Source organism: Maylandia zebra, linkage group LG17 (assembly GCF_041146795.1).
Source record: "Maylandia zebra isolate NMK-2024a linkage group LG17, Mzebra_GT3a, whole genome shotgun sequence".
NCBI classification, from domain to species: Eukaryota; Metazoa; Chordata; class Actinopteri; order Cichliformes; family Cichlidae; genus Maylandia; species Maylandia zebra.
Window position 1 is genome coordinate 29,110,140 of NC_135183.1, and position 19,807 is coordinate 29,129,946.

The 19,807-nt window shown below is 40.2% G+C and overlaps 1 protein-coding gene across 5 annotated transcripts in view; it reads left to right on the plus strand.

The window, feature by feature from the left end:
- chchd3a (coiled-coil-helix-coiled-coil-helix domain containing 3a) overlaps window positions 1-18,944 on the plus strand; it is an 80,739-nt gene extending 61,795 nt beyond the window's left edge. For 3 of the 5 annotated variants that reach the window (XM_014409588.4, XM_014409589.4, XM_004548256.4), the window contains 3 exons: window positions 13,248-13,383; window positions 13,708-13,748; window positions 18,220-18,944. In XM_014409588.4, the coding sequence (XP_014265074.2) occupies window positions 13,248-13,383; window positions 13,708-13,748; window positions 18,220-18,229 (187 nt within the window). In that variant the 3' untranslated portion in view covers window positions 18,230-18,944. The remainder of the gene's footprint in view (window positions 1-13,247; window positions 13,384-13,707; window positions 13,749-18,219) is intronic. The other 2 variants (XM_014409590.4, XM_014409591.4) reach the window with 1 other exon arrangement.
- Window positions 18,945-19,807: the final 863 nt, after the last annotated feature.

Genomic DNA, 19,807 nt, shown 5'->3' on the forward strand with positions numbered 1-19,807 from the left:
TATGACCTTGTCTGGTTGGAGTTTACTTATTGCTTTGTGACACTGGGATTGGAACAAGACGGCTAAATCAGGTTTCAATCGTGGATGGGATTTGAGGGAGGGTGGGTGTTTCAGGCCACAGCTAGCAGCATCTGTCCATATGCAGATTATTTGGGTTTACTTTAATAGGTGGGAAATAATTACTTTGGTTTGAGGCTAGATTGGTAGTACAGGTGATTTCCATTTGTCCATGATCAGATATTCTTGGCAGCAACAAAAAAAGAAAAAAAGATTGAATTCAATTACACTGAGATGAAAATTTCATTCCCGTGTTTCCTTTTTAAATGTGCGCCAGAGTACAGATGTTCCATTCATTGCAGTGGTACACCGTGGTCATTTTCCTTGGCGAGGTTGAAAGAAATAAATTAAAGTGTGAGAGGTAGGCATTCGGGGTAGGGAATGGTGTATGTGCGTGCAAATATGAAGCAGTGTATATCTGTGCTTGTTTTTGTGTATGTGTACGGTACAGCTGTTCCCCGCCGTTCTCCTGCAGAATTCCCGCCAGAGAATTCTCTGAATGATGGAGCTCTCCCAACCGGAACGCTACTGCATCACTCTGACCTCATTACATCCACACACATACAATCACACACGCACATATCTGTATATAGAACGATATGGGTATATCTGCAGTTGGCAAAAAAGGGCTTTGGAATTAAACTAAAGTTTTTACTCGTAAATGTGAACTCATAACAAATATTCTTACATAAAAAGGAAGTTTACTCCCAACTTGGAGTCAGAAGTTCCGGTCAAGGAGCACACTAAAGAGGTGCCACTCCCTATAAATAAAGACAATTAAGACGAGGAGCCTTATTACTGACAAACTCACCTCTTCTTAAAAATGATTGGTTTTAGAATCTGCACAGGATCCTAGAGGAAACCTTATGAAGATGCACACAGCTAGAAAGGCTGCAGAAGCATCTGTGAGTGTTCACCAATCCACAATAGACCAATTTGGAGTGGATGTCACGGTTATGTCACTGCAGTCTCGTAGGCAGCTACAGGAAACATCTGATTGATGATATTGCTGCTAGAGATTCTACGCGTTATTAATTTCGAGAATTAAATTGGTTTCCTCAAAGAAACAGTAACTTGAGTTTTATGTGTGTTTTTTTTTTTTTTTTTGGTTTTTTTTTTTTGTCAGATTGCATTTGTTAAGAATATTTGTGTCTTATAAAAGGATCAGACCATATCTCCTTTTAATAAATCAGATCAGACATCCTGGTAATTCCAAAGGGTATGCCAGCTTTTCTTTTTTCCTTTTTTTTTTTTTACAGTTGTATTTTCTGTCAGACTTTGTCACATTATTTTGCACATTAGAGCAGAGCAATACTCATGCACTTCTACATCACTTAAGATTTTTTTTCCCCCAAACATGAAAAATATTGTCTGAGGCGAGTATGATCAAATACAGCTAAAACAGCAAATTGGCCCCTGCAGTGTCTGAAATCATACATGAATCATAAGCTGCAGGGGATCAACACCTCTTCTGAATGAATGCAAAAGTGCATAACACACAACAAGACAAATAATGTAATCACACAGCATTTTAGAGACAAACATGTACGCGTAGGATCGAAGCTTTTATTCGCTTTCTCCTTGACACTGACTCCAGATAAGAGTTCCCAGTTGCCTGTAAAAAAGGAGGCTATCTTTCTGTGCTTCTGATTTATATGCTGCCACATTCGCCACCAGTTGTTTATCAAAGACCGATGCATTATCTGACTGTCCAGCTCTGAATGTGTGACCTTTACTGTGCTACATGTATGTGAGGGTTTCTGTATGTGAGGATTAATGCGTCTGAAACTGCTCACATTACATACGCGTGCATGGGGGACATCTGACCGGTAGTGGGTGAGCACGTGCGTGCTCTGTGTTTGTTGGCTAAAGCAATCCAGCGGAGGCTTTAGTTTGAAATGTAAGATGACAGGCATTGAGAAAAATGTTAGATGTGTGATGAAAGAACGATGGCGTGGCCCTAAGCCTCCTGTCAGAGCTAACCTTTGGCGGGGCTTTGAACTGCTTTGTTGAAGCTGGTCACTCTGTGTTTGTCCAGGGTCCCTGCGGAATTGAGATGGGACCGGGGTATCTCCGAATGGTGAATAGTTGATCTGACATAGCTGTGTGTACTATAAGGAACTGAGACCGCTGTTACTAATCTTCTCCATCCCCTGCCTGAAATCTCTCTCCAAGTCAGCAACGTATTACAAATGAGGACTGTTTCTCATCAGTGAAAAACGGTCCTCATTTAATTTGTGTTTTGCCTAGATTTAAAAATGATATGATTTTCTCTTGTAACAGTAGTTGCGGACACAAAACCGAGAAGTTCCATGCAACCTAATGCAATCCAATAAAACAGTCCTGCAACAAGCCATTGCAGGACTATTGCGTTGTGCCTTTTCTTTATCTAACCAAACAGAAGAAATCCAGGGGGTTCCCTAAAAATTCACCCTGCTGCTTCAAAATGTAAATAAGGCGCAGAGCCAGGTAGAGGCTTTCCATTTTCTCTGCAGTTCTTTTTTTTTTGTTTAAGGAAATAATACTGATGTCCCAGAATTAATTAAGCAATAATTTATGGATATTTAATTGTGCCAAGCAGCACATTTAATTACTGAAAATGACAGGAATTAATTTAGCTGACAAATAATTTCAAAGTGCTTTGGCTGTAGTCATAGATGTGGTTTTTTTTTTTTCTCCTGTAAAGTAGTCTGTGAGGTAAGGGAGTTTTGACCCCTCTGTCAGGTAAGGGTGAACCACCATTCTGTAGCTAGGCAACCCGGGCGCAAGGACAAGATGGTGGTCAGCTGAGTAGACAGATGTCAATAACTGCTTTAAAAGCTCTTCTTTGGGCCTTAAGAGCTTCGCTTTGCTAGCTGTAAAGAGCACATGCAATTTAAAAGACCTGTGTGGGCGCAGGAATGGAGAGACGATGCACATACACACTTTTTAGTAGCTTATTTAGTGACTGTGCTGTACTGAAAGTGGTTGGCAAACCCACTCAATACTTTCATTGCCTTTCAGTGTATTTTCATGTATTTTAAGACATATAAACTTTAATGAAGGAAAAGAAATGAACTGATGTACAGCATTTATATTATGTAATTTATTTTATTTAATCTTGTTTCTTTTTAACATTTTAATATATGTATGTGTGTGTGTAACACGCATTTTTCTGCTAGTCTCCTTCTAAAAGTGTGTCTTAAGAAGGTCAGAAAGGTTACACATGCCCTGTCTTCTTTCTCTGACCCACTCATCCTTCTCTGCCTCCCACTTAATGTAGGAACAGTGTTTTCTGTCTTCATTTAAATCTGTTTTACTTTCACCCTCTTCGTTATCGTCTGCCTCCCTCACTCTCCAGTCTGTTATCCCTCACAGTTTTCTTGAATCTGCCTCAGTCTGTGTCCTTTCCTCTCTCTACTCATTCAATCTCTCATCCATGCTGATGTATTTCACTGCAGGGGGTCACTCAGGTCCGCTTTTAAAAAGCAGCAAGAGTGAAATGCGTGTCATTTTTCTCCTTAACTGGATCATTTGTATTTATTTACTCCTCTTATTACTGACGCCTGCCTTAACTAGAGAGAACATGAGGGCTTTTTAAGGGGGAACCGGCGTCCACCCTTTAACCCTATTAACCCCTGAGCGGATCCAAATGATGATAAATAGACAATGTGGTGATTGGGATTTCAGTCTGGTGGCAGCCGAGAGTAATCCATGCTGTCGATGTTTATAACAAAAAAAAATGGGTTAGACACGACGTAAGATGATTTCTGGCAACATGTAAAACTTAACGAAATTAGGCCATCAAAGACTTCTTCCTATTTATGGTCAAGGACTTTTTAATGATAACAGATTGTGTTTCAGGAGTTAAATGGAGGAAAAAAATCCTTTACACTTGAAGGATATGGATTCCTCAGAATCAACAGTAGCAACTTGTTTGCAAAAGTGTTTTTTAGTCATTAACATTATTATTATTATTATTGAAACTCGACTAAATGTCTTTCAGCATTACTGTATGTCTTTGTGGAAAAAGTCTCAGGTAATCATCAGTCCCAAAGCGTCAGAACTGTAATTTGTAGAAAATGGGAGACTCAACAAAGGTCTTCAGTCACACTTGAACTGTGGCTGTTACAGTTCACGGTATTTTAACCCCCAAATCAGTGGAGTGCGCTGAGTTGTTATCTTTTTTTTAAAAATACACATTTATTGTTCATAAACTAACCAATTTTAAACAGATATTGCCAGTTTCACAGTGTTTTTTTTTATTCAGGCTAAGATGTTGGAAGCTACTGTTTGATAATAAAGAGCAGTGATTCAAAGCCAGAGGTACAAATATCCTAAGGGGTGAGTGAAAAGATTATCACAACGAATCTAAAAATTGACAGTTTAATTAGAAAAAAAAGTTGGCGCGAACAGGTTTGGGCTGAAAAGTTAATGAAAAGCAGTAGTTGATAAGTAAGACATGAATGATAAAAAAGTAGAGCCTGACAGATATAGGATTTTTAAGGCTGATAATGATGATAAAAAAAAAATCTGATATATCAACCGATAGGTTGACACACATGAAATGTAAATGGATTTCCCTAACATTTGTTATATGTGGTTGTTTATTTATTCATTTATGCTGTCAAGCGGAGGGTAAGTGTTGCGTTCCAACCATGTGTTTTGAACGGGGAAGAGTGCCCCCTGGTGGAAAATACTGCAACATCAACACTCATAACATGGTTGAAGGGTGTTTTTCCCCATTTCTTCTTTGCTTTTTTTTTTTTTTTTTTTTTTTTAAAGAAATTGCAACAGCTGCGGTAAATGCTGATACCAATGTATCGGCAAATAGCTAATATTGGCCAACATGTCAGTCAGGCTCCATAAAAAATGAATAAATAAAACATAACATCAAAATAAAACGTATTGCTTACAGTGGTGAATTATTAGCTCATTCCAAGCTGACCAAGCAGTTTAATTTGATGAAGTATTATAAGAGTATCCGTGTTTGTATAATTGAGTATTGAATAATTTGAACACAAGAGGTTATGCTGATGACTTGAGTCCACCTGACATCTTTGGGGGAGGGGGGTGCCACTTGACAAACCTCTTCTGTACTCTGAGAAAGAGATTCTGCAATTACTTTTTTCTGCCACTGACTGATTAGTACAAGTGTGCTTCACTACTTTCTGTTCCTTTCTGCCCGGTTTCAGCTATTATCATTACTCAGCTAGTGGTGCATTGCCTTTTGTCCACTGTCAGTCTAAATTTAGCATGTTATAGGGAGAAAGTAGTGCTCTTATTGCTGTTAAAGAGAAAACTTCCACAGCAGTCTTCTCTTGTGATTTCGTGCAAGCAGTATTTTCTATTAGCAAACGACCACTGCTATCAACAGGAGTTAAAAGGGATCTCTTTCAGCCCTGCCTTCACCATCCATCTGCATCCACGCATATCCCTTTGAGCTGCTTTTCTAGTTTTTCTTCAAACTTGTAATGTTTCTGAAATTATGACAGATGACTGTACCTGTTTGCACATGTATCACACACCTTGTTCGGCTATTGAAGCATGCTGCGTTGGTAACTGAGATCTATGAATGTCATTTTGTTGCATGGCTCTGCGACGTTACAACAGATGGTAGTCATGGTCAATATATGTTCGTTTGAAAAATGGACCGATTCTGTTCCTCGTACTCTCTATTGGCTTTACACATGCATATTGTATGAAAATCCAGACATCGATCTCCATACATCCCCCAGCTTCCAGTCAATATGTTCTTTGCAGAATGTAGACTCAGCCGTAAATCCATCAGAATATGCCCCCTCCATGCAAATGTGCTGACTTGGCGTGAAAGGGGGGATTATAATAAAATGATACACACCTTAAAGAGGGAGACGGACAGTGAGAGTGGGCATGTGATGTGTTCTGCTTTGTTACATGTTAAGTGGAACACATCGAGTCTCTCATATTATTTCAGCATTTCAGTATTTTTTCTTCTCTCCTAAGGTGTTACTTTACATATGTGTATGAGGAGATGGCTCTTCTTTCCTTGAACTACCATTATTTCTCTGTAAATACTATTTGCGTTTTGTTTCTGTCCAGTGTCACACAGCTAGGAAATTGTAATATAACAACCCAAGCTGGCTTCATTCTTTGTTTCACTCTTGCTTCTATCACTGGATCAAGGCAATAGGGACTTGGATTATGTGTGTGTGTGTATGTATGTTGGGGGCAGGGCTGAATAAGGAGTTGTTATAGAGACCTTTAGTGCTACTGATGCCTTGAGTCAAGACCCCTATATGATTGTTTAGATTTACTGTCTCTGGAGCACAGGAGTGCAGACTTACAATCACAAACAGAGTGCAAATAATAGCCATCTGCATTTGGCTACATATCCCATAGAGACCTGGAGACTGAGGAGGAGAATAAAGGAGAGAGTCATAAAAGGAAGATATAGATGAAGATATAGTGAAAACGGAAGAACGAGGGAGAGTAAAAGACTTTGGGACATTTATTGGCAGTCTAGTTTTGTATCTGTTGATATTTAAGCATGCATTAAGCATAGTTATTCATGGTGAGAGATGACCAAATGGTAGTACACTAGGTTAACTATGAAGGCTAATAAACCTTGATCAGTGGATACCAAATGGTACATGTCCCTGTATACCCTGAGAGTTTATGTTACTATAGGGTATTTTTGCTAAACACGCGCTAAAAAATTATGAGTTAATTTACGGTGTCATTTCTTCTCCATACAAATTATATTACCTAAAAAAAAAAACCTTTAAAAAAAACTTACCAATGAAATTGCTGTCTGTTTGGCCAGTTGTCTGATTGATAGCAAAGGTATTAATAGAATTTATGAAAAATAAATAATAATAATGGATTGCATTTATATAGCGCTTTTGGAAACCCTCAAAGCGCTTTTACAATTCCACTATTCATTCACTCTCACATTCACACACTGGTGGAGGCAAGCTACAGTTGTAGCCACAGCTGACCTGGGGCAGACTGATATGGCAGACTGATATGGCGCGATATGGAAGCGAGGCTTCCATATCGCGCCATCGGCCCCTCGGACCATCACCAGTAGGCGGCAGGTGAAGTGTCTTGGCCAAGGACACAACGACCAAAACTGGGCTCGAACCGGCAACCTTCTGATTACAAGGCGAACTGCTAACTCTTGAGCCACGATCGCCCTCACCACAACTAAACATAAGCGCAGACAATCCCCCATCTAAAGAGAAAAAACTGCCAGTACACAACATTGCAAGTTACCGGTCTTTTGGTTTCAGATGGACTAGGAAGCATCAACAGCTCTCAAACTGAGTGAGTCAGTATGAAGAAGCTGGCTTATGCTAACACTGTGCTGAGCTAAAGATGCTCTAAGGATGAAACTGAACATCCAATCTGAGGGAAACTTGGTTGACCTTAAAAAGGCACTGGATCTTAAGTAGCAGCAGGTATTTTGGTTTGAAAAGTTTGAAAACCAGATAGGCTCACAAGATTAATCTAGAGGGTATGTGTGCCTGAACATTACTGTTGGCTGCCCCTCCCCAGGATCTAGACACACATAGAAATCAAACATTCAGATCCTTGCTTTCTATCTCTTTGCTTCAATTGCTTTTCGTTGGCTGCTTTTCTTCTGATGTGTATCTGGCTGCAGCTACATGTGGCACTGACATAGAAAAGTTGCTATCAGCACTATGCACTTGTTGCTGAAAATTTGTTCCAGCTATATGAAAGAAACAATAAATATATGTGATAAAATGTCTCACGTAGAGTAAAGTTAATACAGATGGATCTTTTCTAAAGGATAATAACCAAAGCAGAAATTGCTTTTTTAATATACCTTAAACAAGAAAGAAAAGTTTTGATACTCGATCAGACAGTGAGCTTTAACATTTTTTGCCCATTAGGTTTGAAACTTTAGCACCAACATTTTCTCTAAGTTTTGCTTTTCTTCTGTGAAATTCTTTTCATGTTTCACAAATATAAGGGGTCAGGGGTAGAAATAAGAAAAGTTGGGAAATTACTGGCCAAAATAACCAACACCGAGTCCTCTGAAGTGATCAAAATGATTCACAGCATGTTAACCAAAACAGAAATGATACATTCAGAGCAAACCAGCAATGAAAAAAATACCCACATGCCTCTGGACTTCAGCCCTTTTTTCATTTCCATTCTACCATTTTAAAACAATTAAAAAATGGTTTGCTTTGGGTATTTGATACAGTGGCCTTGTTTACAAATGCCTTGCTCCTCAGGTTACACGGGAACTGAATGATTCATAGTTGTTTTTCGCTATTTTTTTTAATAATACCCTGAGATTTCCACAGTGGAGGAATTTACTTCACAGCATTTGACTCCTGATACTTTGAACTATCTGCTCATGACTTCAACATGCCGAACCTAATGTTTGGCTTGATTTGTAGGGTATTTGATGCGGTTATTTAGTGAGGGATTTTGTTGCCAGTTGTATTTAAATACAAGCTGCAAATCAGCTCGCCTGTGACTGTGTATGAAAACTTGTGTATTTCCATAACAAGGCAGAAAATAACTTGATAATGTGAGGACATTAACTGAGAAATAGAAGGCTTCTGTTTTCTGTTAGGTTCTCAAAATCTTATAGTGAGAGAGAGAGTAGTTCTACACGACTACTGTGAAAAATACAGGAATTACTTGGGGTCTTGATTTTATACAATTTTAAAACCTATATTCATTTTTTCCTCATAAACACAAACCAAAAAATTATAAAGCCCTTTTCTTCAAATTCATTAGAATGAACCCCCCACACAATATAAGCATTCACACACTTTACTCAGTATTTAAGCACCTTTGATAGTGATCACAGCTTTGAGTCTACCTGGAAATGATACAAAAAGCGTTGCATGCCTGGATTTGGAGATAATCTTCCATTCTTCTCTGCACATCCTCTCAAGCTTTGCGATGCTGGATGTAGACTGTGGATGGACAGCCAAGTTCGGTGCTCTCCGGGGATATTGAATGGGTTCAAGTCAGGGATCTAATTGGGCCAAGTGGATTTGTGCACAGGGTCATTGTCCTGTTAGAAGGTGAACCTTTGACCCAGTCTGAGGTCCTAGGCACTCCTAAGCTGATTCTTATTAGGTTTATTTTTATACTTTCCCTTCTTCAGCTTTTCTTCAAGCCTGATCGGTCTCTAATTCTGAAAAACACCCCCACACCATGACACAAGTGCATTTATGGTTTGATTTGGGATTGTATCATTTAGGTGATTAGCAGTGCCGCTTTTCCACCAGATTTGACACTTTGATTTGAGACTACCAGTTCTCTTGCTGTTTAATCAAATCATGACTCTGAGATTTTTTTAGGCGCTTTTCCTACAATCCAGCAGGCCTACATCTGTCTTTCATTGAGCAGAGGCTTCTGACTTGCTACTCTGCCATAAAGCCCAGATTGGCGAAGTTCTCCAGTGATGGTTATGCTCTTGGAAGTTCCTTGTAGAGTCCCATCTTCCCAGCTAATCACTGGAGTTCAGCCAGAGTGACACTTCTTGATAGGTTCTTAATGATCTCTCTTAAGAAGGACCTAACTCAAGACATTCCTTTGAGGGATTAAGGAGTAGGACTGCTCTTGGGAACCTTTTCTAGGATCTGTTTTTTTAGGCAAATCTGTCTTTGAGAGCTGCAGGCATTTCCTTCAATCCTGTAGCTTAGATCACGCCTTTCAATTATAACCACTTTCTACAAGATGTAGAAATATCTTGAAGATGATCACGGAAAATGGGAGGAACCTAAGCTATAGTTCAAGTCTCATAATAAATAGTCTGAGTGCTTTCAAAGTGATATTTTATCTTATCAGTTTTGGTTAAATTTCCTCATTAAGAATACTGAATGCATATTTATGAGGGGAAAAATGAATTTAATGGTTATTAGTGTAAGACTGACCCCGTATGAAAAATACAAAGTGGTCTGAATATTTTCTTGTTGCACTCTTTCATACATGGGTCTCACACATACAAAGAAAGAGTGGCCTTATAATGGTTCTGGCTGTTTTTGCATCTGCTCACCTTGCTGCATAGCACTACAGCAGTTATATATTACCAAATGACATGAGGGCATTTAATGTAAAATTGAAGAGGAGGGAGGAACGGCTTTAGTGTCCCCTTATAGGCTCTGTGTGGTTAGCAGCAGGAACTTAATGTTAATCTTAATGATAGATGATAGAGGATGCAGCGTGCCGCCACAGAGTGTGTGTGACAGTGTTATTGTCTCTATGATTAACTCAACCACTGTCTCAGTCCCTTCCTCTCAGAGAGAATCAGAGAGCAAGCAAAATAGACGTACCACTGTTTAGTTTCTCATCAAGCTCTTCTGCTATATCCTCCCTCCTTTCCTCTGCTGTCCTTTCTCTCTCTCTCTCAGAGGCCATTACTGGTGATAAACACTGTGGTTTGTATCAGCAGGATGCACCTGGCATTAAAGCGAATGCTTAAGAAAGTAATTAGTGGGTGTATGTGGCTGCTCTAGTCCCTGTAGATGCCCATAGGCGGTGTAATAAATGAGCACCAGGATCCATAGGAATAGGATGGCAGCGATTTCTGCTAGCATTGCTGTCATCGTTCAATACCCTGACGCAGAGCAATGGCCTTGTCATGCCTGCTAGCAAATGACTGAATTTCTCCCTGATGGATCCACAAATGCAGAAGCTTCTCTACACCCGACGGTTTAATGTTCCAGTCTGCACTGAAAGTAGTAAATGTCAGGTATCTTTGAGTGTATGGGCCTATAGTATGCTTGTATAAAGCAAAATGTAAAAAGTTCTTCTACCTTTTGGGAAAGATCAGTGCCAGCTATGTGACTACATTCTTGATATATTAAGTATAACTAGCAGAAAGTGATGTTGGCTCTCAAAGGCTGAAAATGGGTTGAGCCACACCATGAAAATCCACGGTCAGTCAAGATGCTCTGTCTCTCAGTGAGTTATTTCCAATTACTTCTTTAAACTGTTTATCTTAGCAAGTAGGCACAGTACTGGACAATAAATAAAGTGTATTGATTATTCACACTCACGTTGACATTGTTGAATGTGTGGAGACCACTTCTCATCTCGTCACAAATTGTCATTGACCTGAACTGACAAGGACTAAAGATTTTCTTGGCACTCCTAATGAATATGACCATGCGGAGGTGCACATATGTAGACATCGGTACTTCAACAGCATTCCTGCTGCATTGAACGCTGGGTAATGACCCATGCGTCCAATCCTCTGCTCTGTATCCAACAGTAGGGAAATTTCTCTCTCTAGGGGGCAAATCGTACATCTGATTCTGACTACAGGGGCTCGGATTCACCCCTCCCAATATTCCTCTGAGATCTCCAGAGTTGCTGATGGGCAAAATCTCTTTGTATTTCACACCCATGCAAGGCATGTTTAGTGAGGCAGATGGAGTGTCCTGGGCACTGATGTGAGCAAAACGATGACACCACCATTAGCATAATAGCCCTAGCTTGTGCTTGTGTCGTCATTATGGATTTTTACGAGGTGTGCGAAGAGACAGACAAAAGCAGTTAACACTGGGCAAGGCACCAGCACTGATAGGATGTCCCACTGCTTAGATTGGCTGAATGCTCCGACTCTTGCATACATCTGTCGAAAAAAGTCCCATTTAAATGCACTGAAGTTAGGTGTAGCATCAATCACAACAAGGTAAGACGGCAGCACTAAAACTCTCATAGACCTCAAGGACAAATTTGTACTTGCTAATTTGAAATGATGTGTAGCTTACAAGTGACAACAAACTCTTTGTGGATACCAAAAGATAGAATTTTCCATTGGAAGCAGTTAGCTTCCCAATTTTTTTAAGGATTAACTCATTATGAATCCATAGATAGATCCAGCAGATTCATAAAATATGGCAGAGTCATCAATAGATTCCTCTGTGGACCTTTTATTTTGTCTTATTATTAAAAAACACAATGGTGAGAAGTGAGACTAATTTTGCCCTGGTTTGCTGTGTGGCAGGCCGGTAGTGGACCTAAACACAAAACCCGGAAAACAGCGTTATTGCTGGCAGTAAAGAAAATAAACATAGTTTTAAACCTACCCCAGAACAAGGCCTGGAAAACTATATAATAAAACTAATCAATAAAGGAACATAGAAAAGAGTGGGATGACACAACAAAGGGCAAAGAGAGACCTGAAAAGTAAAGGCAATAAATACACAAGGTAATAAGGCTAGAGGAAAATAGGTAGGAAACACAGCAGGAACAAATCAGAGATAATGGGACAGGGGAAGATGAGGCACATGAAACAAGCGATTATCAAAATAAAACAGGAAGTAACTAACAAGGAAACACCTATCAGAGACTAAAACTAAAACTCCAGGACTCAAAATATACAAAACTACAAAACCTGAGTGCAAGAACTAAAATTAGGCTTAACGACATACTAAGAAAAGAAGAGACTCAAAACTGAGATTATAAACAAAGCAGAGAATAATTAATTAATAATAAACCAAAATTAGAGTCCAATGACAAACTCTGGGTCAGAGACCCACACCACAACCAATATACCACATGTAATTGCTCATGAATGTTTAAATTAACCTGAAGCTCACTGACTTGTGGAGTCTCTCCAGACAGTAACAGATCCCCCCATTCAGGGGATTAAACTGTCACTCGATTGCCCGATTTAAAAAAACAAACCAAAAAAACCCTCTGGCCTCTCTGTTGGTACTTATGTTATACAAATTGTTGTACACATTGGCATGGTCTTCACACCATGCTCTGAGGGCTGAACTGCACTTTGACCTTTTCTCCCAGCAGATACAGTAATTTTGATTCTTGCTTCAGGTGTTTTGGACTGGAACAATGGTAATAATAGAAAAGGCAAGGGTTTATTCGGCACTGCAGATTGTAGTATAGCTCAGTGTGCTCTAATAACAGTATGAACTCTCTGGAGGTAAAAAGTCTGTTTCCTCACTCGTAATATATATTTAATACTCTTCTTTTGTTCTGAAGTTTTCTATGTCGCGTCACACAGTTCGTGAACTCCTCTGGATTGCCCGTGTTAATGCTTTATATATTTATTCATTTTTTTCTTTTCACCTTTATCTTTTTCAACTGTTCTTGCGAGTTGATCCTTTCCTATAACTCTCATCACTTGGACTGTTCCTTCCTCCCATCCTGTCTAACACCGTATTTTCCCCTATTTACACACTATTCTGTTCCCCTTTTCTCCCCTGCAGGAGGTATGAGGCGTATCCGGTGTGTGCAGACCTGCAGGAACAAATCCTCACATGCTACAAAGAGAATGTGGGGAAAACCCTTCACTGCTCCAACATAGCAGCCCGTTATCTGCAGTGTGTCAACGATGCCAAACAGGTGGGTATTTGTCCTAGCTGTTTTCATTCAAACATGACTTGTTATACTTGTTAATTCTGAATTTACTTATGAAATTAATTAGGCCACTCATGTTATACAATTGTAATTAGGGGAAAAAAGCTGTACGCTTCAACCTTTATGTACTCAGTAGGGTTGAATACTAATTATTGTTATTGTAAGTATTTTAATTGCAACTGTGTTTATTTCATGCTTGATTTAAAAAAAGAAGAAGACATTTCTTTGTTTGCAGCTGGATTGTTGTATAAAACATATACTTGAATGCCGACAAACCTTCCACAATAACTTTTCTTTTTCTTTGAAAAGAATGACAAGTTTGTGCATGCACCCTCACGGGCAGATAATAAGTAAGTTGTTGAGCTTCCTAGCCTGATAGCGTAGAGGAAGTGGAAGCTTTGTGTGGATTACAAATGAGCCTACAGCTTACGTCATTTAGCTCGTAGATGTGTATAGTAGCTACACCCCAGTGGTCATTCCCTTTTTCTAAATTAAATCATATGATGAAACACACTGGCATCCATTTACATATGCTGGCTCCTTGCTTTTAGACAGTAGAATATGATTTCCACCAGGCTACTGGCGCCTGAATAAAGCTCAGTCCAGATAGCCAGTTTAAACCTCACGGCCTATTTCCATAATACCTGCTGACACAGGCATTCCCCCCAACTGTGTATGTGTGCGTTTTAATGCAATAAGACCAAGGGAGTAGCTTCTGCTTAGTTGAATACCCTTGTCCTCTCCGTGCTCTCTTTTCTTTCATTGAGAAGTGTAAATGTTTTTTTGCCCTCTGTCTTGTGCAGTCAAACTCTGTATGCTAATAGTAATGTCACTCAGGTTGGTATTAACTTGATTCCCCGCTCTCACTTTGCAATATGTAACATCCATTGCCCCCCAAAAAAGACTCAATTTGCATTCATAGAGCTTTTCTATTAGATTTTTTTGCAATTGCATTGTTTTCCCAGAAATGGGGAAAAGTGAGTTTTGTGTCTCTCGCTCACTCTCGTGGGTATTAATATTAGATCTAAAAGTCAGATGCAGGCAGATTTTTAAGCTATATGTCATGTAAATTGACGAATGTTTTATTCATCGCACAAACATGGATGCGTACGTGTGTTTAAGTCGAGGCTACATGTAGCCTCGTCAAGATTCAGCGAGGGTATGTTCACATTGCGAATGCTGTTATGATCTTGTAAATTGTTTGCAAGCGAACACGATATGGTAATCCGCTTGTGTTTATCACCTTGCAGCAATCACAGCGCACTCCTGTTCGTCTTTGCTTATCGGGCTAAGACTTACTTTTAAAGTCATTAGGTGCAAAAGAAACAGTTCTGTGATAAGGCTTTAAAGGAAATAATATGCGGAATTACACAGCCAACAAAATCGAGGGGAGGGAGGAACGAAGTGGGATTGATATGAGCTGATGCAGCTTCATGATTAGGATGTTTACACAGCTTTATCAGAACCGAGCAGGAAGCTCTTCTACAAACAAATGTCAAAGGACATGACTTTGACCTCTGGAGGTCACAAGATCCAAGCGTGCCCTCTAACAGACGTCTCTCATCCTCTTGCCCTCTCTGCGTCAAAGACACTCGATAGCATAGCTCAGACGGTTTTCACATGACAAAATCCCTCTCCCCTTCCTCGTCCTTTCCCTTCAGATCCGAAATTCCACCTTAAACTGCAGCGCCATGGGTGTAGATAGTGATGTAGCAGATGCCATCTTAGCAAGGATAAAAACAAAATCTGTCAAATTTTAGTTTTTGCAATATTGACCCCTCGTCTGAAGCCAGCCGAGACGGAGGCGTTGTCAGCTGCCCAGCCTTTGTCACTGATAATTAGCATTCTTATCGCCACAGTCAGTGATAACATTTAGACCCACTTTCGTTGTCTTTTGTGCCCTCTGCGCCCCGCCACCATCTCTCCTCCACTTCCTCCATCCACTATCCCTTCATCCCTAGTCACATTTCTAATGCATTCAGCACTTAACAGGTCTGATAGCAACCAGTGAGAAAGAGGCAGTCGAAGGACAGATAAAGTCTCCTTCCTTCTCCCTCTCTCTATGAACAGGAGTTTATCATCGAGTCCGATTTCTCCATCCGCTGCCTTCCTTCTCATTCCATATTCTCGCTGCATGACTGCCTTTTGCTCCCTATCTTTTCGTTCTGCACTTCATTTTTTAGACTGACCCTTCCATCTCCTTTTTGCTCTCAATGGGTAAGCTCAGCTGCTGTTTGTGGTTTCCAAATGTGCTGTGTTTTCTTATCCTTATATTAAAGGGAATGAAATGAAAAGTGGCTTCCTTATTATACAAAACATTTCAGTCAAATGCTCTTAAGTACTCTTATAATTTAATTTGTCAACACTTCGCTGTTACCTCTTGACATAGCACATGTTTTTGCTCCTAATTTAAAAGATTCTTAAGAATAAAGGCTAATGCCTGCCCCGCTGTCTCATTGTTTGTAATTCCAGTGCTAAAATGTAGTGGACGAACAGGGATCTGTGGCAGAATTCACGTTTTGACCTCCCTCACATGCGCACTTTAATTTCACCATATACCTCAAATGTGTGCAGAAAGCATGCATCAATTGATGTGTGATGAAAGGGAAAGGGATCTCCATCTACACTTTAGAGTCCAAACAGCCTGCCGTGTCTAAGCGTGACCGTCAGGTTGTGACCAACATTCACAGCGTTGTGTTGAATTTGAATTCATCCCCCAGGGTGAGACTATCGACACTGAGTTTTACTGTAACACTCTGGGGCATCTGAGGGAGAACATTTGGTGCAAATAACTGAACTGTGACCATGTCATTATGCACTGAAAACGCAGGAGCTTTTTGGCAACACCAACACAGTCATCACACCCTATTCGCCAAACTTGCCAGATTTGGCTCCTGCGAGCTTGTCCCTCTTTCCCAAAATCAAGCTGAAGTGGTTCCAGTGGATGAGGGCCAGTAAGCATAACAAATGTGCATGTGCAGCTCATCAGAATCGGACTTCCTAAAGAGTAATCTAAAAATAAGAGCGGCGTAGAGTTGCAAAAGGATGACGTTGATGGGGCTGGCGACAGATTTAAATCAGATGATTGGGATTTCTGTGACTGTTAACACAGCAGGAAGCACTTGTTGTGAGTCAATGAATGTAACTGAGGCTGAATAAATAGTACAGAATAAATAGCACTGAATGTATCTGATTTTAATTTATGTAGATCTATTCTTTCATGGTTGATAAATAATCAATTGAAAGCTACACTGTATAGTGTTCCTGTATAAAAGTATCCTTTTCACTCTCTGTTTAAACATCACTTACACCTAGAAACAAAGTAATGTAAGGCGTTACTGTAATAAATGTATTAATTACATCTCTCTTCACTTATCCCAAAACTGTAATGGCAGATAGCTTCCTCCCTGAGTCTGGTTCTGCCAGAAGTTTCTTCCTGTTAAAAGGAAGTCCTTGCTCATAGGGGGGATCGTCTGATTGTTTGGGTCTTGTCTTTATTATTGTAGGGTCTTTACCGTACAATATAAAGCACCTTGAGGTGACCGTTGTTGTGATTTTGTGCTATATTTATAGAACAGAATTGAATTGAAAAGTACTGGGTCCCTACATCTCACATTACAGGAGCTGCTCAGCCATAGAAACCAATGGCCTGAAGCTCCCAGCACACAGTTTTCGTGCTGATGTTAATACATGGTCTGGCTGTGGCTCTAAACACTTCCACTTTTCACTTACAGTTGACCGTGAAATATCTAGAAGCGGAAGAAATTTCACACACTCAACTTCAGTGAGCTCTTTAGAACGTCCTTTTTTTTTTTTTTTTAAACAAATGCTTGTATAGGCAGACTGCAGGGCTAGGTGCTTGATTTTACACATCTGTGACAACGGCACTGCAAAGATTAAGGCCATGTCCACACTAATAGGTTTTTGTTTCTTTTTCTCTCCATTTTGGCCTTCCGTCCACACTGAGACTGCGTTTTCGGTCAAGGAAAACAGCGTTTTGAAAACGCTCTCCAAAGTGGATACATTTAAAAACGCAGTTTTGGCGTCGCAGTATGGCCAGCGAACCCTTTTCAAAAACAATGACACATTTTAGTCATGTGATGCAGTCATGTGACCAATTAACCTAAGATAGCGGAGGGCATTACACAGCAGTTGTTTTGTTTGCTCTCAATTTTGACAGCCCTGTTAAAGATCATTTGCTTTGTTTCAGAACGTAAGTTGTAATAAACTGGAACCATCGTGTGGTTGTTTTCTGCTTTTTGTCGTAACATGGATGATGCAGCCAAGCAGGCGTGCTAGAAGCAGCTTCTTTTATCGGTAATCATTTTATGGTTAGATCGATAGTGTGGAAAATAAACTGGGATTCTTTTGGGACACACAACCATGGATCCACAACAGTTATTAAGTTAGTCAGTGAGGAAGAAAATATATTTTCTTTGTTTTGTTCTGTCTACTTGATTCCCCTCTTAAGTCCCTTGTTTCTTCTTCCTCCCCCCTCCTTACTCGTCTTCTCTTGGGCAGATTTCATCCAGTGGCATCTGCAGCAATAGGCCGGTTCAAATGGTTATTGACAGGGAGTACTGGGGATTTGTGGTTGCACTTATCACTAACATGGAATCCAGTGCCCTTGGGTCCTTTCTCTGCTTCTCAACCTCACTTCATCCTCTTGTCCTTTATTGTACTCTCAGGCCCTCCTCCCGTTGTCTCATCTCTCGTGTGCGAAATAATATTTTCTTCTGTTGTTTTTTTTTCTCTTTTTGATACTTTTGTTTGACTTTTCCATCTCTCTAATGCTCTTTTCTTTTCTGTTTTCGTCTCCAGAACAAGTTGAAGACTGGGGGATAAAGAAGAGAGGGCGAGAGAGAAGGAGCAATGAAGAGTTTATTGTGGGGGGATTTCTGATTATTGAGCGACTGACAGACTAAACCAGAGTGGAGGAAGAGGGGGATGAGTCAGCACCGACAAACACACCCTCAAAAACCCAATAGAGAACCAACCCAGAAAGGAACCAGATTAGAGGCACCGAGCACAGCACCTTCAGAGAAAAACACCTTTTCCCTTCAATACTTACCTCTTCAGCACCTCTTTTACCCTGTGTCTTTCTCTCCTGTGGGTGTGTAACAGAGGAGCAGTGACACTGTCCTACATTTTGGAGAAACATCAGGTACCAGCAGGGATCAGACGGCCTGAGCTTGGCCCTCTAAAAAGGGATAATGGTTAACCAGCACTGCCTCAAGAAACCAGTCACCTCTGTCCCTTGGACCCTTCTCCACACTCTCCCACTTGGAAAAATAGAAGTCTATTTTATTGATAAGTCAAATCTATTTTGTTGTTGTTGTTGTTTTCTTGCTCCTAATGCATCGTTGTGTACACAAATGCATGTCTATTTGCATCTGTTTACTTTGTGTGATTATTAATAATGAAACCATCTGTGTGTTGAGTATTCATCTAGACCAATACTTGTGACAATGTCTGAGCAGGAAATAAAAAGACAAAGCAGAAGCTGTCGCTGAACTTTTCTCCATAAATATTCAGTTTCCACCATCTCTCTTGTGTGTGTGTGTGTATGTGTGTTTTATGATAATTACTGTAAGCATTACCCATTTTTGATGGATCCGTGGCCCTTGTGTTGCCACAGCATTTTTGCCAAATGGAGTGAATGAGCCCAGGAGAGACAGACTGAAGCACAGGGGAAGTATTTGTCCCAGATGTTGTGCTTCATCATCGATCTTTCTCTTTTTTCTTCTTTTTCTGTCTTTTTTTTTTTTTAATATAGCTCGTTGTGTGAATCCTCTGTGCTCTAGCTATTTGGGGGGAAAAACAAACAAAAAAAGGGCATTCTTTCTTGTCTGCTTATTAATCTGCTTCTGTCTTTCTTTCTTTCTGGAGTGTCTCTTCTCCGCTCAGTCTCCCAGGTTACTGCTGCCTTGAAGGAGACTTCTCGTCCACGCTGTCTGCATCCTGCCAGACTCTCTGAGTTAGATTTACCTGCAGACAGACACCTTATGTATATGTATGAGTACGGATGGGGCTGTGCATCTTTTTATTGGCCCGTTTATTGCTGCAGTAACATTATTTTAGTGTGTGGATGTCAAAAGGACATTTTCTGGACTTGATGTGGACGCAGGGGATCGCAGAAGAGACATTATCTTAATTCTCCATCAGAAGAAGGAACTGTGTGTCAGGCAGGGTGAGACAGGCGTGGTGGGTTTGTGTGCGCGGTGTGTATGTGTGTCCGCGCAAGCATGTGATTCGTTGTGACTAATCCCCCTCTGTCAGTCAGCTGTCCTTTTGCTTTTTGACTTTTGGAGTCTCAAAGGGGTTAGGGGTTGATTTCTATTATACTATGTGTGTTGGAGGGGTTTTCTAAAGGTTGGGGATAATGGGTATTGGAGTTTGTGGCAGATGT